We start from the raw sequence: 26,576 nt of genomic DNA on the forward strand, positions 1-26,576 counted from the left end.
TGTTTTATTTAATTGTTTTCTAATACTCATTGGCATTATGATACTGGTTCATAATCTTTCATGTTAAATGCATCTCATTGACACACTGACTTCCTATCCATGTCATGCCTCCTATCCTATCCTGGAATCTTTGGCCAGGGTACTTACTATTTCCACGAAAGTATGCAAGCTTGTTAGACTAAGATTTGCATTCCATAGATCCATATTGTGATGCTTTGGTAAGATTGTGTACTTCTCAATGCAAGATAATGGCATCCCTGAAAATTATCTCTAAACTTGCAGAATAGGGAAGTTAATCATTGTGATATTAGCTATGTCTCCCTGCCCTAGTCCTTAAGCCAAGGATCTTCTGAGTAGCTAATTTTGTTGCATTATATACATAATTTGTCAGCTACATACTATTATAATTTTTAAATGAATTTCAGCTATCTGTGGTGCTTTAAAATTAATCCTGCAATTTGTAAATTATTCTCTAAGTATTCTTCATATAATGAGTGTATTTCTCAACTTTCTTTCAGTTCCTGCAGCGAACCTCCTCGCAGGAACTGGTATGTTCTTGAGATCTTCTTGTGTGAACACTGATGTGAGGTATTCGTTTAAGGTGCTTTCTTTTTCCCCCCCAATATTATAAATCAGTAATTTTGTCTTTAGTTTACTTGTGGGATATACTATTTGTCTATTTTCATACTAGTCCAAATTAACACTTTAGTGCGCGCGGCACTCCCTGAAAAAAAAAGCGGGTTGTGCGCGCGGCGTTCTGGGCGCTCAAGCGTAAACACAAAAAAGTTTATAATCTTTTCACGCTCCTAACATCAATTCTCGAGCTACTTTTTTCATTTTGGTATCAATGCGTTGGCAATAAAATTCTCTACAAGATCATATGCATAAAATGTCACCCAAGCATTTGGTATCCCACCACGAAGTAAATAAACACGAAGATGACTCGCAGTGACACCCAAACAGGAAGTAAATGTTCATACTCTTTCGTTTGTTGCCAGCCTCACAGTCATCCTACAGCGCTTATTTTGATATCACTGAACTCGCAATAAAATTCCCCACCCAGACATATGCCTATCAATGTCTAATTATGTTCCGCATGAGTGTGGGAACTGGGCGAAGCGTTAGCCGTGATTTCAGCAGCGACGACACTGTTGTGATGCAGCGCTTTGAAAGTTTATACTTATTTCACTGTCATGACATTATTTCTCGAGCTACGTATTTCATTTTTATAGCAATGTGTTCACAATAGAAAGTTCTATAAGAACATGGGTAGAATTGGCCAACAGAGCGTCAAATAAATTTGCGGCGAATAAAATCTTACGCGAATCTTGCGCGTGTTTGTACCTGTGAGCGTAAAAAGTTTTTACTTTGCTCATGTTTTTTCAAGTTTATACTTGATTCACTCCGTTTTTTTTGTTTGTAAAGTGTTCGGAATAAAATTCTCTACACAGACATATGCATATAAATGTAGAATCATGATCGCGGCCAACACAAGAGTGTGTGGAGTGCGCGATTACACTCGTTGTCATCAATTCAATAGTCTCTCCTCTAAGTTACAATACATTGCCGTTTTCTCAAATAGGCACAGTGCCTATTAAAGAAAACAAAAATTTAATGGCAAACATATTCATACAAACCCCAAGTCGATCGAGTAGTAAATACCCAATATAACACGGTCCGTAAATTTACGTCATGATCCGACAAGCGGTTAAGCAAACCGCCCGTAAGTCCAAGTCGAAAATCCAGGAAAGTGTTAAGATGACACTTAAATTTCCTCATAATGTTTCAATATCTTGCTCTCAATATTGAACGGTTCATGTTTTGGCAGTTTCATCTAGAACACTTCCCTGGGTTTACTATTCTCTGAGAGATGTATTTCTTGTCTGTTCTGCATTGTGGCTTGGCAAGCTTGAATTTGTAATTTTTTGCGTGTTCCATAATAGACATCTTAAAAAGGTGGTCAGGATACAAGTTATCAACGCGTTCAATATCTTGACTGAGATCGTGCATGTACAGTAGTGCCTTGTTTGAAGAGCTGTCAGTTCTGCAACCTTAAACATAACTCGTGTGTAGTATTTGAAGTACCTAATATTAAAACTGGCATCGTAATTTGAACATTTCCTTATTATATGGTCTTTTGGAGCTGTGTGAAAGTAGTAGTCAAAGTGGGGGTGTACAGCAGATTTATAAATCTTAATATTCTTGTTATTACCTTTTAAAGCTACTATACTGTCAAATATATGATGGAAAAAGGATAGGAGGAGTGGTTGGCTTGAGCTGCTTAAATGAATGGTAGTGCCCACTCTTATCACATATGTTATACCAATGTGTGGCAAGAGCAGGAAAAATGAAGATTTTGTACAGAAGAAATGAGCATCTTGAGAAGAATTATGTGGTAGATGATAGAATAGTACAAGTACATGATAATGTCATGGAAAAATAGTACAATGGTAAAGGTAACTTGTAAGATTGAAAAATGTAAAAAGATGGTTTAGCCATGGTGAATGAATTGTTGGTTATTCAAATGCTAGAGTATATTTGAGTTTATATAATACGAGCGTAAAGTTCAGAAAATGGGTAAACACTGTGGGCGAGTGAACTTATGAGTTGAGAACAGTACACAAGACATTGCAGGAAACACTAGGTGGAATCTGTTTATTAAGAGGGAGTGAATGTGTGTACTCGCGTTGTATGTACATGACAAGGGTGTAGGAGGATGTGTTGTGCTAGCTCTCCATTATGAGGAATGTAGTTGATAGTTATCATTTTGGAATACAGTATACTGTATGAACTATCCAAATCTTCCCAATTTCAAATAAATATACTGTACTTGTACAGTATACTGGTAAATAAAGGTCAAATAATATATAATTTGTAATAGTGGTAGTGTTAGAATGTAAAAAGGTTTACTTTACGTTAAAATAACGAGAGAATATCTTAAAATGTTAGAGGCAGTGCATATTGTCGAGTTCCTAGTTAGGCAATAACCCACAAGACAGTTGCAGTTAGTGTAGTGCTCCATGGACCTGCAGCACTTTCAATATATTCCCAATCTATAGGTGAGGATCAATCCTGAAGGCACATATAACTTTGATTTTGGATTTATTTACATAATTTTACTTTGATTGTATTCATTTATAGGACTACTTGACCTGTTCCTATACTGTTCTTCCCTCTTGTCCATCCATTTGCTTTCCCATCCCATAGTGGTAAGAAGAAATATAATACAGTTTTTGCAGCAAATTTTTTTTTTTGCAGCTGTACAGATGCTGCTGCTTTCAAAGATAGACTGTTATGCTAAGGCCATTTCCCTGTTCTACATGTACTAAGACAGTATTTTCAATACAATAACTATGAAGTGCATTGGCCCAAGGGCAGGATTGCTGACATTGCTGAGGAAACTCTCGTTCAAGATGAACCTTTATTGCAGAGCTTTTACTAAAGATTTTTCAGGGCTGAGTGGATATACAAAACAAATTGTTCATATACCGTGTCACAATGGGCAAGAGGAAGGGCGGGATTGAGCAATAAGCTGGTGAAGTGTTGATAGTGAAGAAGAGGTTCCATTGGACAATGTCCCACAGACTTTTACTCTGGCTCTTACCAGAAGCAATTTGGCAAATGGCAAAGTGATTGTAAAAGCTCCTTGATTATGTCGTGCATGTCTTGCATGCTTGTGCTACACTTTGCCCTTGAGGTCACAAGGCTTACTGAAACACCACTCCCCCCTCTCCCTCCTTTCTCCAATAAATGGGACTGTAAACACCTGCCTTGATGCCCATGTTGCCATATCCACAAGGGAATAAACATCATGGATACCCATCAACTTAAGCATGGGCAGTAACACCTCCCAGATTATCCTGTGTATTAGCCAAACACCTAAGTTGCTGAAGTCTATTAACCAGCTAACCTTAAGCAATCTGGGAATTTACTGAACAGGATTAGGATGGCAAACCTGAAAACCAAGAAATTGGCTAACTTTGGTGTAACCTCCAAATTCATGAGTCTGAACAGGAAGAACGCTATAATTAAGGCTGCAGAGGGAGTGGATAACATCTGACATGACGTTACCATATCCAGTAACTGTGATGATTTTTTGTTGATTTAGAGGATCTATGTATTCATTTTAACTACTTCAGATTCAACAACTACTACAAGCAGATGTATTGCATGGCCATGGGTTTGCTGATCAGCGTGGTATTCGGCAACTTATTTATGGAGTCCCAGGAAGTGGGTCTATTCGACGACATCGTGCTCATCATCGTCACCTCTCTGCACTATGTCGACGACATACTGATATTTACCCCTAGATGATGTGATCTTCAGAACTTAAAAAATAGCCTAAATGCTGTTGAGCCTTCCATTCAGTTTACCCTGGAGGAAGGGACGGATGACTAACCCCCCCCTTCCTTGACATTTTCCTGATGAAAAATTACTTTTCAAATTTTGTGCTTACAGAAAGCCTAGAACAAAGACCACTTCATTTGCTCCCATCATGACACTTAAGATAAAAGTCAGTGTCTCGTAGGTTTTTTCTTCATGGCTTACAGAATATGCAGTAGTGAGTTCCTGGAAGATAAATGTGATTTTATCACTGATCTATTTACCAGACATAAATTTCCTCTTAATTTGCAAGTGCAGAAAGAAGGCCACACAGATCCTTCATGAAGCTAGAGAACACAATGAACCTGTCAGGTGTATCATCCTACCTGCAGGTGACAATGCTACTACCATCAACTGGATGCTGAGAACAAGTAATGGTGGTGTCACCTACCTCACCACCTAGATAATGAAGGGCATCACTAGGACTGCTATCAACAACAACAGAGACATCAAGGTGGGTGTTTACAAACTTCCCTGAGAGAAATACAGCATGCACTATGTAGGAAAGATGACCCATGACCTCAAGATCAGAGTGGGCAGGTACAGATACGTGTAGCATACACAAACAGAAATGTATGGAGGTGCCTGTCATAAAATACAGAAACGACATTAACCCAAGGCTAAAGATCTTTCAACATTGCTTTGTCCTTTGCCAGACTATATTGGGGTGGAGCCAGATTAAAAAGTGATTCTGACACAGGTCAGAGTGAGAGATCATTCACAAGCACCACCTCTGCAGATTAAAACCCCACTGTGAAGGGTTGTAAAAGCCGTTTTGGTATATCCTCTTATGAAAATGAATTTCTTCACTGAGAGGATTGATGTCTGTAATAAAGGCTTGTCCTTAGTCGTTGTTTCTTTGAGACATAACATACACCATCATATTCTACCTGCAGTGTCGTACTCTTTTGTTTGTCTTTGTTTATATGTTTGTATTTATCAATCATTTGATTGGAGATTTATATAAATTGACAGATTTTATTTAACTAGATACAAAGTAGGCAGGGTTCAAATTTACTGAAGAAAAAAAAATCATATGAATTGACTTTATCGTGACACGTTAAGGTCCTATCTTTACTGTATTAGCTCGCTAGTTCAGACTATATAGGAAGGACCCCCAGCCAGATGAACCGGTCTTCCGGATCAAAGGACATTTCAACTCGGAAGTCCAAAAGCAAACATTTCCAGAAATGTTTGTACGACAACCAACATTATACTTAATGTGTGGACATTCAAATTATGTTGGTTGTCGTACAAACATTTCTGGAAATGTATGCTGTCCACACACTATACTTAGTGTGTGGGGCTGGGTGGGTGGTTAGCTACCTGGCTGGTAGGTGGGCAGGCTGGATGGGCAGATGGCAGGCAGATGGGATTGGTGGTTGGCAGGGAGTCAGCAGGCAGGTGGGTGGGTAGGCCAGTGGGTTGCTGGATGGGTTGATGACAGTCAGACTAGCTTGGTGGTTGGCAGGTGAGTGGGCAGGCAGGCAAGTGGGCAGATGGGTTGGTGGGCTGGATGAATTGATGGGGGGCAGATGGGCATGGTGGTTGGCAGGTGGGTGGGTGAGTTTTGGCAGATTTGGATGGGCGGACAAGAAGTCAGGCATGTGGCCACACAGTCAGGTGGTGGGTGACACTCCCTACCCATACCTCCCTCCACCATCACCCCCCCCCCTAACCCATGTCACAAGTGACGACAACATAATACTCACTCACTTGCTGTATGATAATGCCATAATATGTGCCTTGTGTTAAACCCCATTTTATTTTCTTGTAAATATTTAAATAAATAACCAATTACTTTTCAAATATTATGGTGTGGTTTTTAATATTAATAACCAGCTCTCCAAGGCAAAAATAAAAAATATAATGATTAAACAACTGCGTCACGAGGGTCGGAGAGACGTCAAACCCTCCCTGATTGCCACCCTCTTGGACTTGATGCCAGTCACCTCTGGTACACAATTCACTTCTCCCTCACCCCCACCCTCGATACCCACACCCACTCCAGCCTCCCTGCTTGCCTGAAGCCTCCCAGCTTGCATTCCAGAGGCCTGACTCCCTCCTTTCCTGGTGGTGGTGTACAAAAAGTGTTAGGCCGGGCATTTCACTTGTTTATCTTTGTGGTAAAGGTTCACATGTTATATTCTGCGGCAAGTTAACCCTTAGTTTTGGCGAGTTTTTAGGCTTAAAACTTTCTTTTTGTATACGCTGATGCGGACAAATATCCGGTAGTTCAGATTCTATGGACATTCCATCCGGATAGGAATATAACATTATCTGAAGATGATTTTGACCGGATTAAGGCATTTTCCGGATCGGCGTGCTTCAGATTAGCGAACTTTTACAGTATATCATTTACACCAAAATATCTAGTACAGTATGGGGAACTTTCATATTCAGACGTACATGCTGAACATAAATCATTTGATAACTACATTGACATCAAAGATCAACACACAACCATGACCAAATTAAAATTTGAGAGATTGTACTGAAATATTTAAAGTACACTCTGCTACTCTGACAACCACTTGATGCGAGCACTATTGTGCAAATCATCCTGGGATAGAAAAAGGCGCAGTCTTTACAGAAGGGCACTTTCTACAGAGCCAAAAAACATTGAAAACTGTTTCAAGGAATTGGCATTCCTTAAAACTTATTCTCACTTGGATTTCCTGCTTGAGTGTTCACATATGTAGTTTCCAATCTACCATTTGTATTCTTCAGTCTGTTCTAACTTTGTTTCATTGACAGAAATTCCCCAGTACTTACTGTGAGGACCAACAGTCACAAGTGGCTGATTCTTCAGCTGGTCTGACTTTTCTCCAGTTGGACCTGGACATTTAAGAACTTTAACTCCTAGCCTAGGCATCTATGCTGAGTTGATATTGGCATGGTTCATATATTACTCAACATTCAGAGGTTTGAGTGTCATCTCATTCAGGTGACTGCCAAACTTTCAGCTGGGTTCGTACTTCTGGAATATCGTAAGAACTTTCTTTTTCTTGTTGGTTTAGTCAATGATTACTCTTGGCCTTTCTTGCTGTTGCGTGAGTGAGTCCTCTTGCAGGTATTTTGCCACCATGAAGTATTAGGTACCTGGGTTTGTTTTAGTTGAGTGAGGTGGCCCAGTCATGGAAGGTGGGTGGAGAGATGGTAAATGTAGATTATTCAGCATAAAAAATGCACATAAAGTACAGGTATTTAAGTTGCAGAAAAATACAAAGACAAATTGAGAGAAATACAGTACAGAATTCATTTATGATCCTATTCACTGAAATTTCTGCTGTATCTGATGACTATGAATCATTCACCTGTTACTTGGGGAGCCAGTCGGCCGAGCGGACAGCACGCGGGACTTGTGATCCTGTGGTCCTGGGTTCAATCCCAGGCGCCGTCGAGAAACAATGGGCAGAGTTTTTCACCCTATGCCCCTGTTACCTAGCAGTAAATTAGGTACCTGGGTGTTAGTCAGCTGTCACGGGCTGCTTCCTGGGGGTGAAGGCCTGGTCGAGGACCGGGCCGCGGGGACACTAAAAAAAGCCCCGAAATCATCTCAAGATAACCTCAAGATAGATAAGATACTTAATCAGGTGTCTGGTTTTCATACACCTTTGCAATCAATTTCTCCTGCTCTTTGGTATTTTATAATTTGGTATTTGGTATAAGGAACAATAAAGTGTTACAAGGAAAACATTAGATGCTTCAACTAATACAGTACAGTACAGTGGAACCTGGATTTATGAATACCTTCGAATTTTTTTAAGTATGACCCCAATTTTGTTGGAAAATTTGACTCAATTTATGACCTTTGCCTCAACTTGCGACTTTGTCGGTACACGTATAGGGTCGATGGAGCATGTAGTTCCTGGTGGTATAGGCGACCCCACTTCAGTTTACCAGACAGCTTGCTTTGTGATAATCATGCTTGAACTTTTGTAAAGAATTTCATTTTTTTTTTGTTTTGTTTTTAACATAAAAGTAATTATCTCTTACCATGGGTCCCAAGAAAGTCGGTGGTAAGGTTCAACCTAAGAAAAAACATGAGAGGATGACCATAGAGGAAAAACAAAGACCATTCGTAAATATGATGATGGTGTGCGGGTTGTTGATCTAGCTAGGCAGTACAACAAATGTCAACAATATCCACCATACTTGCTAAGAAAAAGGACATTGAGTGCTAAAGTGACAAAATAATGAGTGTATCAATAATCGGGAAACAAAGAACACAAACACTTGAGGGTGTTGAAAAGTTATTAATAATCTGGATACACAACAAGGAGTTAGTGGGTGATAGCATTTCAGAGGCCATCATTTGTGAAAAAGCAAGGCTATTGCATGAAGATCTTATAAAGAAAACTCCTGGAACGAGTGATGCAGATACAAAAGAGTTTAAGGCGAGCAGGGGATGGTTTGAGAAATTTAGAAAAAAAAGGTGGCATTCACAGTGTTGTGAAAATTGTGTGTTGGTGGAGGAACACGGCGAAGAACTGACCACCGAAGAACTCTTAGCCCTTCACAAGCAGCAGCAGCAACAAGAGACAGCTGAGGAAATTTCTTCAGAGGACACAGCAGTACAGAATGTCCCTTCCTCAACAATTAAGAAGTGGTGTGCAGTATGGGAACAAATGTAAAGTTTTGTTAAAACAACCCACAAAAATCAAGCTGTCGTAGGCCATTGCCTTAACCTTTTTAATGACACTGTGATGCCTTGCTACAGACAAGTGTTCAGACATAGGGAAAAGCAAGTCTCTATGGAAAAGTTCTTGGTGTGAAAAACAAGCAATGAGCCACAACCCGGTCCTAGTAGTATGTAGGCAAAATGTAGGGGGGGGAAAAGAGAGAGAGCCCCAGAGAAGTCATCACTGCCTGATGTTATAATGGAAGGGAGGATTCCCCTTCCAAACAGTAACACCTCTTCTCCTTCCCCTCTCCCCTCCTCACCTTCTTCCATATGCCAACAAGTCATCAATAAAGGTAAGCTATAACTTTTAGATACTATAGTACAAAATGTGTGTTATGGATTAATTCAATTTATATTATTTCTTATGGGAAAATTTGTTTCGAGTTACGAATTTTCGAGTTACGACCTCTGTCTGGGAACAGATTAAATTCATAATTGGAGGGGCCACTGTACATAAATGCAAGCAATCCAATGAAACATGCAAGTGAGGCTGAGAAAGCTGGTACATGATACGAGATGAACTATACAGTATTGGTTTTTATGGAGAAAGTGTTTATTCCAGTGTTTCTTGGCCCCCCCCCCCCTGTATGCTGTAACATATTAGTTTTTCAGGCTAAATTTTTAGAATTTAAAATAATATTACTTGAAGATTATTGCTCTTAAGTGAAACATTTTTGAACGAGTTGAATGTTTCTACAGAATGATAGTTTGAAAGATATGAGGCAGCCTTTCAGTAATGGAAATAAGTATGTAAGAGGAGAAATAAATATTTATGCAAATGCAAAATCAAAGTTCTCGGTTTGTCCGATTTGATGCATTAGTGAATAAATTAAGAGACATCGGACTTACTTTGTTTGAACTGCATTAAATCATATTCAGAAATGCAGGTAGTATATTACTGTTCAGTCGATGCCCTTTAATTATCAGCACCTGTATTATATAATAATTTAGTATATACAGTATATTGTAGGCCTAGGTAAATCAAATTTATAAAAAAATTAAAGATTGGCCATTGAAGTACAGTACTTTAAAGATACAATTTAATTACAGTAAAAGTTTGAATTGATATTTCCTTGGACAAATGTCTACAATTTTGATTTCAGGTGATGAGGTTGTCACCCTACGCAGCAGGAAACAGTAGTAGTATGTACAGAGTTTGTAATGCTAAAATCAGTCTAGTGACAAGTGACCAAGATGCTGTTCGTATTTATGCATAGCCAATTTTCTTTGTATTATGCTCCTTGCACTTTGTACTGTACTCTGACCCTTGTAGATGTATGCAAAATATTGGTGGGTGCATTCCCCATTTATCAATAAGCTTCCTGTATGTATTGCCTTAAAAAAATTTGTCTGTGTTGGCCATTCTCTCGTCATATGGTGCTTTGTCTAGATTGGCTCATGCATAACTTCCAAACAGCTTGGTCACTGCTCACTCTCATACATGCACCCTTCTTTCACTCTGCCCTCTGTGTAAATCCTTAACCCTTATCCACATGTTATCTCCAAGTCTTTGATTTTCTTCTCGATTACCTTTTAAGTACAGTATATCCTCTATCATGGTTGCACCTGTTTGTAAAGTGCAGTAAAAGCTCGTCAGTTTTGACAAACGCAATAAGGAAACTTTAATGATTTAAAACATATCTGTAAATACTAACAAGTACTGTACATATATACAGTATATATATTTAAAAGATGAAAAATTATATATATTTACACAAATTGTGGTCATTCTTGACCTTACACTCATATTTCTGGAAGCTTCATTGCTTCATCTAGAAGGGGAGTGCTTTATTTCTATTATTCAAACACCTTGCAATTCATCCATGTTTTGCAGTTTTGCAGTATATTAATATAGGTATCCTATTCATGTTTTTTCAAGCCTTCCTTATCTGTATAATTGCCTGCTTTTCATTACTTTCCTCCAAAACTCTAAAACATTGCCTACTTCAAGATTTGTTTCTTTCTTTCTTTAACAGCCTTTTAGCTATTTCTATGGGGTAATTCTCAGAATATTTATGGTCACTGTATGCTTCTGCCCCAGTGTTTCTTTGCCCACCTGTATGCTTCTGCCCCAGTGTTTCTTTGCCCACCTGTATGCTTCTGCCCCAGTGTTTCTTTGCCCACCTGTATGCTTCTGCCCCAGTGTTTCTTTGCCCACCTGTATGCTTCTGCCCCAGTGTTTCTTTGCCCACCTGTATGCTTCTGCCCCAGTGTTTCTTTGCCCACCTGTATGCTTCTGCCCCAGTGTTTCTTTGCCCACCTGTATGCTTCTGCCCCAGTGTTTCTTTGCCCACCTGTATGCTTCTGCCCCAGTGTTTCTTTGCCCACCTGTATGCTTCTGCCCCAGTGTTTCTTTGCCCACCTGTATGCTTCTGCCCCAGTGTTTCTTTGCCCACCTGTATGCTTCTGTCCCAGTGTTTCTTTGCCCACCTGTATGCTTCTGCCCCAGTGTTTCTTGACTTATCTGTACTTGCCTAGTTGTGCCTGTGGGGGTTGAGCTTTGGCTCTTTTGTCCCACATCTCGACTGTTAATCAACTGGTTCCTGAGCCTATTTGGGTTCTTATCATATCTACATTTGAAACTGTGTATGGAGTTGGCCTCGACCTCATCACTGCCTAATACATTCCATCTGTTGACTACTCTGACACTGAAAAAGTTCTTTTCAATGTCCCTGTGGTTCATTTGGGTACTAAGATTCTGTGTTTGTTCACGTACCACCCGTGCATACCACCTGTATGCATTATATACAGGTACCACTGTGTATAATGTCTATAAATTATAGACATTGCTTTCTCAGGTGACTAGTGTTTTGCATGTACTCACCTAATTGTGCTTGCGGGGGTTGAGCTTTGGCTCTTTGGTCCCGCCTCTCAACTGTCAATCAATTGGTGTACAAGATTCCTGAGCCTACTGGGCTCTTATCATATCTACATTTGAAACTGTGTATGGAGTCAGCCTCCACCGCATCACTTCCTAGTGCATTCCATTTATTAACTACTCTGAATGTGTATTGAAGGTCATGTTACTACTTTCTTCAAGCAACCTTCTTAATGTTTGTCAATTTTTGGTTTCTTGCAGTTTCTGCTCTTTCATATTGCTCTTTGTCTCTGCCTGTTTCCTTTTGATAATCATCTGCTAATGCATGGCATACCATCATTTTAGATAGCTGATTATATGTTAACCACAGACATAAGTTTTTGGGTTTGTTTACCTTATTAACACCATTTCTAACCCTGGTAGTCGTACAACTTTTACTGCTTTCATATTTTGCTTGTTCTATATACCTGTACATAATGGGTTATATTTGCATTTTATAACAAGGTTGTCTATGCTGAGTGCTTACACACTTTTCCATGGCCACCCTGTGTCCATTTTCAAAGGCCTTCTATTAATATATGATACATGTTCATGCACACATTGTTCATTTTTATATATTTGTATCTATACTGTAAATGTATGTATGTATGTGTGTGTATATATATATATATATATAATATATATATAATATATATATAATATATATATAATATATATATAATATATATATAATATATATATAATATATATATAATATATATATAATATATATATAATATATATATAATATATATATAATATATATATAATATATATAATATATATAATATATATAATATATATATATATATATATATATATATATATATATATATATAATATATATATATATATATATATATATATATATATATATATATATATATATATATATATATATTATGTCGTACCTAGTAGCCAGAACTCACTTCTGAGCCTACTATGCAAGGCCCGATTTGCCTAATAAGCCAAGTTTTTATGAATTAATTGCTTTTCGACTACCTAACCTAACCTAACTTTTTCGGCTACCTAATCTAACCTAACCGATAGAGATAGGTTAGGTTAGGTTAGGTAGGGTTGGTTAGGTTTGGTCATATATCTACGTTAATTTTAACTCCAATAAAAAAAAATTGACCCCTTACATAATGAAATGAGTTGCTTTATCATTTCATAAGAAAAAAATTAGAGAAAATATATTAGTTCATGAAAACTTGGCTTATTAGGCAAATCGGGCCTTGCATTGTAGGCTGAAAAGTGAATTCTGGCTACTAGGTACGACATATATATATATATATATATATATATATATATATATATATATATATATATATATATATATATATATATATATATATATATATATATATATATATATATACACACACATATACATATACAGGATATATATATATATAAAATTATAAAAATAAATATTAATAAAACACACACACATACATATATGTACACAAATATTTTTTACATTCTTGTAAAATCGTTAAGATGCAAAACGTTTAGGGCAGGTCTTTAATCTTGCTTTTCCCTGGAATACGACTCGCTAAATCATTTAACAACCAGGTACCCAATCTCTGCTGGGTGAACAGAGGCATACAGTTAAGGATTGGCATCCAGCCAATTCTTCCTGGCCAGGATACGAACCCAGGCCAAATTGCTCATGAAGTGCGGGGCGAGTGTGTTGCCACTTCACCATGGACACACTAGCTATCATAAACACAAGTTGTGTAGTTTTTTTTCCAGTTCATAAAAGATCTTAACCACCACACTGCTCAGCGTTAAAATATGACACACCCGTGGTGCGCCGAAAATAAATTGTGCGCAAAAATTTTTTGTTCCTAAAGTGTTAAATACCCTTCCCTGTTCACATATCTGTTGAAAAAATTTCACAAGTGTACTTAGTTTGGCCACAATGGTGTCCAGAAAATGGGGCATGACGTCACGGTTCGGTGGTCGTCCGTTGTGTAGACGCCTGGACGCAGTTGCACATCGGAATCAACAAGCACAAATTGCCACAGATATTTTTTTTTGTTAATTTTTTCCCCACACAATTACAAATGCATTATATTGTTATTCTTGCTAATCCTTTGTATATTGAACAAGGTTACAATATTCTGGCAGTAGAACATCCGTACAAGACACTAGTATTACATGTATCACAAATGTGTCCACAAACTTTGATCATATTTCCAATATTTCATGTTCAAATATGTACATCTATAACACATTTACACATTGTACACTATCACACACTATATATACATCCCCTATCAACATAGAACTGCACGAGTGTGTGATAATCGGTGACGCAGTCAACGGGGCATAGGGCAACTTTGCACTCACCGCACCTGGTGCAGATGTATTTGCTTGCGTTCCCTACGTTTTGTGTTCTTGCAGACAACACAGGCACATTTACCCTTGTCCCGTGTGCCTGTGCCTGGTATATAACCAAGCTTGTGTACAGCTAGAATGTCCTTACCCCTGAGTCTGCCACTACTGCCTCATTGCACGAGGCAATGTTGCTGGCACCCCACGCATTGCAACAGAGCCCTCCACCCCATACCTCACGAGCAGTTGTGACACTAGAGCAACACTGAATGTACATATTGGGGGTATCTTGCCAGATTTCACGAGATATTGAAACGGTTCAGCACTGCAGCATCAATGAGATGGAAAAAAATTTCTTCATCCACTTCACAGATTTTCGCACGCACTCAATGGCACCGACCATCATGTCACATTTATCCACTAGCCTCATATTTACTTAGTCAATGACACAATCAGGTTAATGTATTGGGAACCTTGTTGCAAATTTCACTTTGCCACTGTCCAACTTGGCAACAGTGTGAATAGTTGTCAACATATTCACCTCACGTCTGCCCCTCCAGCGCACTGATAACATTTGTTCACACTTTCGCAGCTGGCAATCACCCACTGCAATACCAATGCCAAACACTGGCATTTCCCTCCTGTTGGCCTTGACAGTGCCAAATACGCCAATGTTGTCATCAAGGAGGAATCTGGTCAGCAATGGGCTGGTATAGTAGTTGTCCGTGAACAAGATGTGCCCATTGTTCAGCAATGGTTCCATGAGTGTTTTCACGACACTGCCTGAGAACCCGTGTGGATCTTGACCTAGTATATCAACGTCTGTACCTGAATACAGTATCATGTTCATGACAATACCAGTTTCACAGTCATATAGCACGAAAAACTTGAGTCCAAACCGGTGCCACTTTGATGGAATGTACTGCTTGAATGCCAGTCATCCCGTGAAGAGGACTAGCAATTCATCGATCACAACATTGTCCTGGTACAAAACAGTCACGGAACTTTCCTCTCATATCGCTAAATACCTTCTGCACCTACCACAGTCTGTCGGTTCTGTCTTCATTATCATTGTTCTCAAAGTGCAGGCACCTGAAAAGCAACAGGAACCTATCATGTGACTTGTATCTGTTGAACATGGTGGATGGAACAGGGCTGTCTTTGCTCTAATAAGCCTGGATCACATGTTTTTTCTAAATGCTTCATAATCATACACAACGCTAAAAACACATACATTTCCTCATTCGTCGTGTCTTTCCAACGTGTCATGCGAGAGGCAGGTAAAATGCCAGTCAATGAGGCTGTAAGCATATCTGATCGTTTTTGCAACGAAATGGTCCATGAATTCCTGGTCAAAATATGCTATAAAATAGTAAATTTCAGCCATATCATCACCAGTATAGGAAAATAAGGGTATCACACCAACATCGGTGCCATCAAATGTTGGAATTTGTGGGACAAAAGTCTCACAAGTCTCCCACACAAGTACATCTGTGGTTTTGGCACCAACGCCACCACCAGCATGGGCCCCAAAAACACAGCTCTTTTATCTTGTGCTAGAGCTTCGTATGGGTATGCCAGGGGATGAGTGTGTTCTGTGTATTATAGGCCTACCACGAACACCTGATGTCGAGGGAACACTGTCGTCTTTGTCCTCAGGCCGCATGACTCGCTGCTGCTTGCCTCGGCATGTTGCTGGGGCAGCAAAACCCCACCTAGTAACACCATTGATGTATGTAGTCACTTCGTCAACACTGCTTGTATCGGAGCCTTTATCACTGAAGCCAGAGAATAATTCATCACATGTAGTATCACTAAATAAACTCTCATCAGGGGACACAAATGATCGTGGTAACTCTAGCAGTGTTGACCCAGGGCGGCAAGGCAGGCCGGGCGAGGTGCATGTACTCTACACACTCGCGACAGATGAGAGCTGGGGGATGAGAGCCTCCACTCTAGAACACCACCATGCATAGTGCATGCAAACAGCAGCTCATGGCACTGCTATGCAGCTCGTGCCCATAGCATAACTTAATGATGGAAATAAATGACTGCAGTAATTTAATGATGATAGTGATAAAGATGATGCTGATAGTGATAGACCATGTACAAGGTTCAGATATCGGTGAACATGATGCTAGTGACATAGCACAAGCAGATAGTCATTGCACACAGCAAGGGTTTGGTGTGTGCGCATCATGCCATGGTATCTCGTGTTGCTTTTAGAATATAAACATGTGAAAAATGTTCATATTCAGGATTTTGTGATGAGGATTATTATAATAGAAGTATTTTTGGGGTAGTGTTACTGATGTGTATACATGTAGTATATAGGGCGGCACTTTGCTTCATCATATAACGTTAGGACCTGACAAGTATGTGGGCTAGGCTGAGCTTGGATTAATGGTTAGGCAATTCACACCCACCAGGACTGCTTAGTGGGTTATTAAAGGTGCCTAAACATGTAGTTATATGTAACATGTGAATACTATGTTATAATAGCAAAAATATTTGTTGTGGTGCTCATATTGGTGACACATATAGTGTGCATACCAATGTTCCACACATTGTGATAAAAATATTATTATTGACAGCCCAGTGATTCATGTCATTTGAAAACAAAAACATAGTAAAAACATTTAAAATATGAATAAACTAAAATATATTCATGCAGTTATTATGTGGCACAAAATATGGGGCTAGGCCGAGATAAGATTTTTAGACCAATTGTTGAGAGAGTACAACATTACTGCTTGGTGGCTCGTAAAGGTGCATAAACATGTGCATACAGTGTGATAATAAGCATTTTATTATTCAAGGAATATAATATTATGCATGCATATTAGTAGATATGAATGTATCGATGTTGTGCACAATTTCTATATAAATTTCTCAAATTACACACTATTGCATAACAGAAAAAGGTAATAAAAAACTGACAAATAAATCTATATAAATATATTCATGGCAACTCGAGCCTGGCTTGAGCAACCTCCTTAGGACGTCTCGTCCATCATCGCTTGTGAATTGGTAACATCTTCGTGAGAATTCCCATCTCCACCACAGCCAAAGTAAGCTACATAATTTTTTTTTTAATTTTCCCATGATCATGGAATGCATTTTATACTGTATTAAAGAAAATTTTGGGGGTAATTTTCTGGACACACCACGGAGTTGTCATATAAAACTGGTGCACAGTGCAGTGGTTAATAGCTGTAGGTGATGTAATTATTGGGCGAGACCTCGTCCCTTGAAAGAAGTTTTAATAATGTATGAGTAATTACAGATGAAATATTTTTGTAGTTGTAATACTGCTTTGGCAGAGGCTTTGGAATATAAGATATCTTCAGAGAATGTAGCTAGCAACATGCTGTACAGTGTCTAGGACTTGCTCAGTTATTTTGTTGCAGGAAAGACCAACTTACCCACTCTAGATGCATACAATGTCAAAATAATGTGGCCAAAAATGAGATTTTTGCTGACATTTTGAGACATTTTGATAGGTTTTGCTTCCTACACAGTGAGGCTTAAAAAAAAAGAAGTTACACTGATATGCAAGAAATGTAAAGAAAATAAATGCACATATAGTACTGTATTAGCAAATAGTTTGCTACAAAGCAAATGCAAGCAAATACCCAGTACAATATTAAACTATTACTGTAAAATTTGCATGCAATTTTTGGATAGTGTTTATTCATGGTAACATGGATAGACAAGATATATCTTAAGTGACAAATTTTCATACACCCAATTATAGATGGTCAGGCATCATATCAAGACAGGGAAAATATCTATCTTTGAAGGAATGGAAGAATATTAACACGTCTTAACACATTGAAATGCAAATTGGGTCAAAATATTACACATTTATGGTAGTAATAGCAATAATTAACTAGAGAAAATAAATAACATTTTGTATCTGTAAATTGAGAGGTTGACAAAATTAAATGAATTATAGAGAGCATTGAAGCAGTCAATATTTGAAATAGTAATATAACTACATGTGAAAACAAGAAACCATTAAGTAACACTTAGTACATCTTGAGACGTAGCACCTTCTTTTGATACTTATTTACTTTATACATTCGTTATATTGTGCTTTTATGATGTAAACAGTATGTAAAGAACATGCAGTATGACCCTGATACTAGGCTGAAGTGGTCTTTACTGTCTTTTTCTTAAAATGCACTTATTCAGTCTCTTGTAAATATTAATACAAATGTACAGGGCAGAAATGCTGCATTATTTGTAATCAGCACTGCTAGAGTAGAAATATAAAAAAAAATCTACCGAAAAAATGCTCTACATATGTACATTATCTGAAAAATATGAAGTGCCACCACTTTTAATTACCCAGTGCATATTGACAGGCCTAACAATGATCTAAGTATTTATATATTTATATACAAGAAGGTACATTGGGTTTGTGAAAGTACATAACATTGGTGTTTTTACATTCTTGCAAAGCCACTAACATGCATAGCATTTTGGGTTATGTAATCTTGAAATACTACAAATGCATCTTGGATGAGAAGAATTATAAGCTACTGTATATACAAACATTCGTCTGATGCTACTGAATAATTTTTTTTTATCACATTACTGGTTTAGACTTCGATATAAACTTTGTACATACTGTATGATATGCCTACTAATTTATATTAACCCTTGTTCTAGGTAGTGCAAATTAAGGTGACATAACCGGTTAAAGAAATATGTAAATTAAAAATGAAGAGAATTTAGGATATTTGGCTAGAATTCTTTTTTCTAAAATTGTATTAAAAATGTCACTTGTATTACTAAGTTGCACAAAACAGTATGGAAAAGATTCAGTAGTTTGCTATACGCAACATGAACTAGGAAAGATAGTTTGCGAGGCAGTCAGTATTGTGCTAGGAATGGAAACAAATGAACATGTTGTTGCAAGTAGTATCTTACAGCTATCATTATAATAAAATATATGGTGTGTGCAGATAAATTGTAAAGGCTAATGTAAACATCCACTGAGGTCTGATTATGACCTTTTGTTCTTTGTAATCCTTTTACACTACTGCTCACAGGATGAGTATGGGGGTGTAGAGTAAACTACTGCTCACAGGATGAGTATGGGGGTGTAGAATAAACTACTGCTCACAGGATGAGTATGGGGGTGTAGAATAAACTACTGCTCACAGGATGAGTATGGGGGTGTAGAATAAACTACTGCTCACAGGATGAGTATGGGGTGTAGAATAAACTACTGCTCACAGGATGAGCATGGGGGTGTAGAATACACTACTGCTCACAGGATGAGTATGGGGGTGTAGAATAAACTACTGCTCACAGGATGAGTATGTGGGTGTAGAATAAACTACTGCTCACAGGATGAGTATGGGGGTGTAGAATAAACTACTGCTCACAGAATGAGCATGGGGGTGTAGAATAAGCTAGCCACCGCTGGCAGCAGCAATTAATAAAAAAAAAAATTAAATTCAAGATGTTAGGAAGAGAATAACTTTGAAGAAATGAATAGCAGAAAATTAATAATTATTTTTGGTAAATGTGTAAGTCTGCAAATGAAGGGCATCGATGGCATTAGCATTTTTCAAAGAAAACGGTAAACAAAATTGCATAAAAGTAACTTTCATCATGTAGGGTTTTGTTAAACATTTACAAGAAAGCCTGGAGCATATAAATCCAGCCTAATAAATTAAACAGCCATTCACAGTTTCAGACCATTCTTTACTCCAAATTAATTTTAGGCCTATGTCTTGGGAAATAATTTCGAAATTTTAAAACAGCCCATGGAACTTTGATGCTACCTTGAAATTCTCATAACTTAGTTCCAAAGCTGTTGGCTATATTGTACAAATATTAGAATTTTATGAAACCCTTTCTTGCCATTATTTTTATTACAAAATTACAGAATAATTTTTTTTTAAACTACTGTAGCCGATATGTGATGAAATGGTTTTGCAGTTTGGGTCATTCATATGATCGCTTAAAAAAAAAATAATATATATTTATATATATATATATAATATATATATATATATATATACTGTGTATGATATATATATGCTTACATTATTTTTAAAAACATAATCTTGATTTTTCTTCTATGACAGATAGCACCCGAGTGTTTGCCCATTCAAGCAAGTGGTGACACATCACGGCACAACGGCGAGGCGGTGGCTACCATGTGAGAGAGAATGACACATGTTGATGCCTCGGGTTAAATATGTTTTTTGAACCTCTGCATCTATGAAATGATACAAGATTATCATATGTTCATTGTGACCAAGACTATTTTAAGGGACATGTTACATTTGCTGTTCTTCCTATGAGAGGAGGAAATATTGGTAATGTATTGGTGCTGTAATTTACGTTGTTCAAAAATGAGATGACTCGATCCGGTGACACATCATTAACAATTGAAAATAATAATTACAATTTTATCAGTTTTATTACAACCGAGGTCTCTTGTCAAGATGTTTCTCTTGCAGCAAGAATGTAAGTACTGTACTGTAATTGGGGTTCAACAAAACTGTTAAATGGAATCTTTGAAGAAAGAGAGAGGGAGAGGGATGGAGTCCAACATATATATATTAATGTAAATACAGTATTCAGAAGTACAGTAATTTCAAACTGCTAAATAAATGAGCAACTGAAAATGCTATGAAATGTATTTTAATAGAATACCAATTGCCACTTGAGGCCCATAATCCTCGCAGGAGATCATGATGCACAAGAATACATACTGCCAGCAATCAGATTATTACTGAAAACCTCCTTAGCATTAGAATTTTGCCTAATGAATGATTTATAATGTTTATAATTGATATGAACTTACAAAATACATACATTGCTTTTTCTCTAGGTTGTGTAATTATTAATTTTGTCCTTAGGTTAAGGAGCTTTTAGTTGCAATAGCCTATTGGCAGCAACTCTAGACAACAAGTATCACAAAAAGTCTTCCAGTAGGTTTTTTAAGTAAATTTTATGTACATTTGCCTACACAGGTGCTTATGATATGAGTTGACAGTAATTAATGTAGCATAAATGCAGATGCTATTCTTAGTTTTAAGTTTTCTACCTTAATTTTTACTTCTATGTTACTCATTGTGCATTCAAAGTGCCTTATTGAAGTTGTATATTATTTTGAGCATTGCTTCCTACAAAACCGCCGTCAATACTACAGTGTGATGCTGCAGCCCCTCAATTTTATTATATCCTGCTATGGATCAAACTTCATGATTATATTTGTTGGTTAGTAAGAGCAAAGATATGTACAAAATGTGTAATCTGCAGTGTCAAAGTACAGCAAACTGTCATGAATAGCAGATGAAATTGTAAAAAACAAAAAAAAATCTTGGTACTACGAAGTCGTGATAAAGCAGGCAGTGAGATTGAGATTACAAGATTAAGTCCTAAGGATGCTGAAGCTAAGCAGGTGAAGCTGCATTCCTATCACAAGGGTGGGTGGGTGTGTTGCCAAGAACTTCTTTTATTACTTTAGAGTTTATGATGTACCCTTGAACAACGAATGAGCTATTTTCTGATGAATTTTGCCAGAGTCAAATTTGTATGAATTTATTCTCCCATAACATATGGAAGATAGGTGTACTTATTTTACTCATATTTTGTCAGGGATTCTACTAATCACATCATGTAAAGAAAGTAGACAATATCATTTCTATATTTTCATTTTACAAGTGTTGTAAATTAAGATAATTAAAATGAAGTAGATTATAGCTTTACAGTGACTGATCTCCCCATTTTTCCAGTATGTGCATTGCTCACTCACCCTTGTTGCCAATCAGTGACACAGATGTGTCATAAGTCGTTCTGGCAGACGATAAACAGTTTTGCCTGTTGGGTGCTTTCAGATTGTTACCATTTTATATTGTGGCAAAAAAATGCAGAAGTAATGGAAGCTTTATAGTAATCCATTCGCTTGCCTGCAGAGATAAAATTAGATTATGGATATTCTGTTTTGCAGAAATTACTGTTCATGCCACATTCTTCCCCAAGGGAGTTTTGGTATTCCATTAATCATTCCCTGTTTCAGCATTTTTTATGTAAACATTGTAAAAACAATTTTTTTCCTGTTGTCATAAATCAGGGCATATTGGCTGCTTATTACTTCATTTTCATGTACTGGAGTAATACACTTCTAGCTTTTGTTATATTTTCAAGTTGTTATTTATTATAATTTTATATTTCTATTGATTAATATGTAATTACTTCATTAAGTAGTCCTCTATACTTGAAGACAGGGTGCTCCACACAACACAGTGAAGTGCTCACAGTAACTGTAATGTTAGTTGTTAAGTAAGCCCTTGCTAATCTTACAAGGGCTTAAACTTGTTGAATATGTTTTGAAATGTGTAGTTTATTATTATAGCTATTAAGTGGCCCTCACTTTGAGTATAGGGCTTTCAACTTGCTGGCTGCATTTTGAGTACTGCAGTTTATCAGTTTCTTGTTCTTCGTACCCTAGTCGTGACAGCGTGAGTAGTGAGCCGCAACAGTGCTCAAGCCACTCTCAACCTAATGCTCAGGCAGCCATGTGCACCACAATTCTAAATACTTAACTTTTTTTTTTACAATGCACTATATTGTAATTCTTAGTGATTTCAGAGAACTTATATTAATGCCATAGTCTTAAACACGTCATTTTAGGCATTATATTTTTAAATTACCCAAGATGTTTCAATTTGCATGCCAAAATTCAAGATTTGTTTACATACAAGTAAATTTCTGAGAGATTCAGCTCTTAACTAATTCTTAAAAAAATATAAATAGTATCATGAATGACACTCTTAAATATCAATTGCTAATATGAGATGGTGCTATCCATTATATTTGGTACAGTTCATTACTATCTTTTTCATGTTTTGGAATTAGATAATCCTGCACTTTTAAATTCAGAATTCTTAATAAATATTTTCTTTGTTAGCCCATTTTCCAGATTTATTTAGCCATAAGGGCAGCACAGATAGATACATACAGTCCATTCCGGTCCTTGGTGTATGATGACAGGTATGACATTTTTCAAATGTAGCGAGTGCTGGTGTATATTAAGACGTGCGGGTATAAAGGTGGTCAGTGATTGAAACCCTTAAGAATCTTGTTACCATCATCTTAGATGTCAAAGGGGGAAAAAACTAAAAATTAAAAATAGATAATCTAGGTTGTGACCATAGCTAGTCACTCTGCCCTGTTTAGGCCCTTGGTAAAGTTGAACCTAATAAGATGTTGACACCTGGATATTGCATATAATATGAACAGATGCAGTAGTATTTAAACATGTAATAGTCAAACTGTTTATCATCCATTTTTTCAGATTTTTGCTTGGCATTTACTTTCTTGCATCGTTGAATTTGATACACATTAAAATACAGTAACCTATGTGCAGAGATGCATTTCTTGGTGTAATTTTGTTTCTTGTATACCATGTTGTGATTTCCATTCAGTATTACAGATTAAATTTTTTTGTCTATATTTACGACATGGATAGATCTGATTACCATTTATTGTCAGTTTTTTGTGTTTTATTATATTTTTTAGGTTTTTACTGTGGTGTACATGGCTGAAAACTATTTATTACACATATATTACCAGTATGAGTTTGTTAAAAAGAAACCTTTGTGAGAAATTGAGAAAGTAAATTATTTCCTATGCTTAATAAGTCATCAAGTATCCAAAGATAAAGTGTGTAACAAGTGAATAAGAATTTTATAATATATATAATGATCGCTGGTATAATCATTGCATTATCTCGTGACCATCATCTGTGATATTTTAAAGTGTGAAGAGCCATCTTATGGAATGCCAGGGAGACAGGTGCTCAGTAGTTGATTATTAATTTGTGGCTAAAATTCACCATGATTTTGGGGAGAATTACTGGTTTGTCTCGGGCATCTTTCAGGGTGTAAAGGGATATCCTGGCTCTTCCTCGACAGAAGGCAGAGTGGAAGCCTAGAAAACAACAAATTATATAACTAAATATTTTCTTTATACATTAAGAGCATCATTATATGTTGCATACATTGCTCTCCAAAAATAGCATCACTTTAATAGTACTCCAACTACAAAATTAAATTTTTGCTAATATTTTTATGGTGCTCATGTAACAGGCATTACAGTACTAAGTGAAATTACTCAATATATCTTGGTCTCTAATGTGAAAGAGGCATTGTAAAATGTGCCTGCCACTTTGTATATCTGTCGGTGAGGAGCCATGTGAGGGTCTTATTTTCTTTCTGTAGATACTTTTCCACCGGGCGCATTGGAAGGTCCTTCTGGTTATTGGTGAATCAATCATCATTGCTCTGTAGCTCACCTTGGGTCCCAGTTTGTAGCTCGCCTTGGATCCTAGTACACAGCTTGCCTTGGATCTCGGTCCATAGCTTGGCTTGGGTCACAGTCCGTAGCTCACCCTGGGTCCCACTCTGTCAATCCAGTCTGTAATAATGATTTTTTGAAGGTGGTTGAGGCAGTTATTAGCTTTGGTTCTTTGCGGCTTTGGGTACACCAAACTAGGGTATGTATTTTTTCCCCAGTTCTTTGTCTTTGTTTGCTTCTCCCTATGTTGGTAGTCAATAAATTAAAAGAAATTTGAAGTGGCCACCAGTTATCTTGAGTAATGATGCAGGTATTGTTTATCTGTAAAATCTTTGAAATGTTACTTCAGTTTTCTTTTACGTAGTGCTAATAAGCATAGCATTCCAATATAATCCTTTACCTGATTTCCATGGCTTTTTACACTAGCGATAACTTAGTTTTTAAGGTCATTTCATTATTTTTTTTATGCTCCCATACTTCATATGCACATTCCATTAGTATGATAGAAAATATGACTCCATTTTCTGCCTGTTTGTATATATGATGGAGGTATTATCTTATGTCTGCTCAAAAAGTTGGTCGAGACACGCTGTCCTATCCGGTCTCTCTTTCAGAATTATGTAAAACAAAAAAGTTGATGGAAACCATTCCATGGATGCAAGAGATTAGCATAGGTACAGAGGGTCTCTGGCTGGCTCTCACTCACCACAACATATACAATTTTGTTTTCCATTTATAAATAATTAGCTTTTAATGTAGATTTTATATACACTACATTTTATTTAATTAAGCTGTGTTGTATGAAATGGTTTGTATAGGATGAGCCTAGTTGATTATTTTCTCCCTGTATAGTCTCTTGCAATTTAAGACAATCTATGTACACCCCATACAGGTGATATGCCAATACTTAAGTACAGTAAGTCATATTCAGCGATGCCCACCAATACTAGGTCATTAAGTATGAGATCATATTCAGTTATGTCAAGCACTACTGATAGTGTGTAAACATAGCATTACTATCTTCATAGAAATCTTAGCAATACACAGTATGAAGTCACTGCTGTGGACAAAGCCAAAGATTTCTGAGGATGTAAAAGTGAATATACAAGAAGACATCTTCACTAGGCCATTCTTCTTGATGGGATTTTTATATCCCCATGTGCAATACACAGATTATTTATCCTGTTTTTCTAGTGAGTGTAACTTGTTGCAATATGAAAGTACGATTATAGCAGTGCACTTAACAGTGTTGTGTTTAATTTTTGTAGAATTTAGTTCAACATGAACTAAATACTAGCGTGACAGTAAGAATTATATTTAAGAAGATTTCCCAGACTTGCCCTGACTGAATCGGGCATTTTAGGTAGTGTCTTGATGGATCTTAACAGGATGGCTTACAAATGTATAGTTTGTAACAGTGGGAAAAAAAAGTCCAAACTACTCTCAGTAAGTCACTGTAAGACCCATATTACAAACACAAAAATGCGGCGAGATTTCTGATATTCATGTAGATTTAGATAATGTATTTTGAAATTTGCAAATCTTGTATAAAATCAGCATAAATGACTAAACTCCATTATTGTTCATATGTGCAAATATAGATTAGCGACCATAGCAGCTTTGCATGTATTTATATAAAATTTACGAATAAAGTAATCTATGCATTGATGGAGTTTCATTTATTCACAGAAGTTACTAAGCAAAATTGTAAAAAATTTAAAATGCAAAACCTGTTTCAGGGATTTAAATGCTTATCCAATTTCATGTTAGTGTTTTGCCCTTTCCCTTTCAAAATAGCATTACAGTGGAACCTCGGTTTTCGAATGCCCCCTCCTCAAATTTTTCGGTATTCGAGCTCAATTTCTTCGAAAAATTTGACTCGGTACTCTAAGTTTGCCTCTGTGTTTGTATGGGCCAACCGAGCACATGTATGGCGCGCTTTAGTTTACTGGTGTCTTCCGCCTAGTGACGACTGTGCTT

General features: G+C 37.1%; 1 protein-coding gene and 1 long non-coding RNA gene across 7 annotated transcripts in view; one reads left to right on the plus strand and one right to left on the minus strand.

Annotated features, from left to right (window-relative positions):
• LOC123760405 (epithelial splicing regulatory protein fusilli) overlaps nt 1–26,262 on the plus strand; it is a 258,631-nt gene extending 232,369 nt beyond the window's left edge. Inside the window, exons 13-15 of one of the 6 annotated variants that reach the window (XR_011229333.1) lie at nt 519–548; nt 4,716–4,837; nt 20,375–26,262. Coding sequence is in view for 5 of the 6 variants with exons in the window: in XM_069328854.1 (XP_069184955.1) it covers nt 519–548; nt 4,140–4,310 (201 nt within the window). In the remaining variant the exon portion in view is untranslated. Of the gene's footprint in view, nt 1–518; nt 549–4,139; nt 4,691–4,715; nt 4,838–10,173; nt 10,214–20,374 lie in introns of those variants that run through there. The other 5 variants (XM_069328857.1, XM_069328854.1, XM_069328856.1 and 2 more) reach the window with 5 other exon arrangements.
• LOC138367366 (uncharacterized) overlaps nt 1–26,576 on the minus strand; it is a 44,682-nt gene that overhangs the window by 3,983 nt on the left and 14,123 nt on the right. The window lies entirely within an intron of this gene.

This window comes from Procambarus clarkii, chromosome 22, assembly GCF_040958095.1.
Source record: "Procambarus clarkii isolate CNS0578487 chromosome 22, FALCON_Pclarkii_2.0, whole genome shotgun sequence".
In the NCBI taxonomy this organism is placed as follows: domain Eukaryota; kingdom Metazoa; phylum Arthropoda; class Malacostraca; order Decapoda; family Cambaridae; genus Procambarus; species Procambarus clarkii.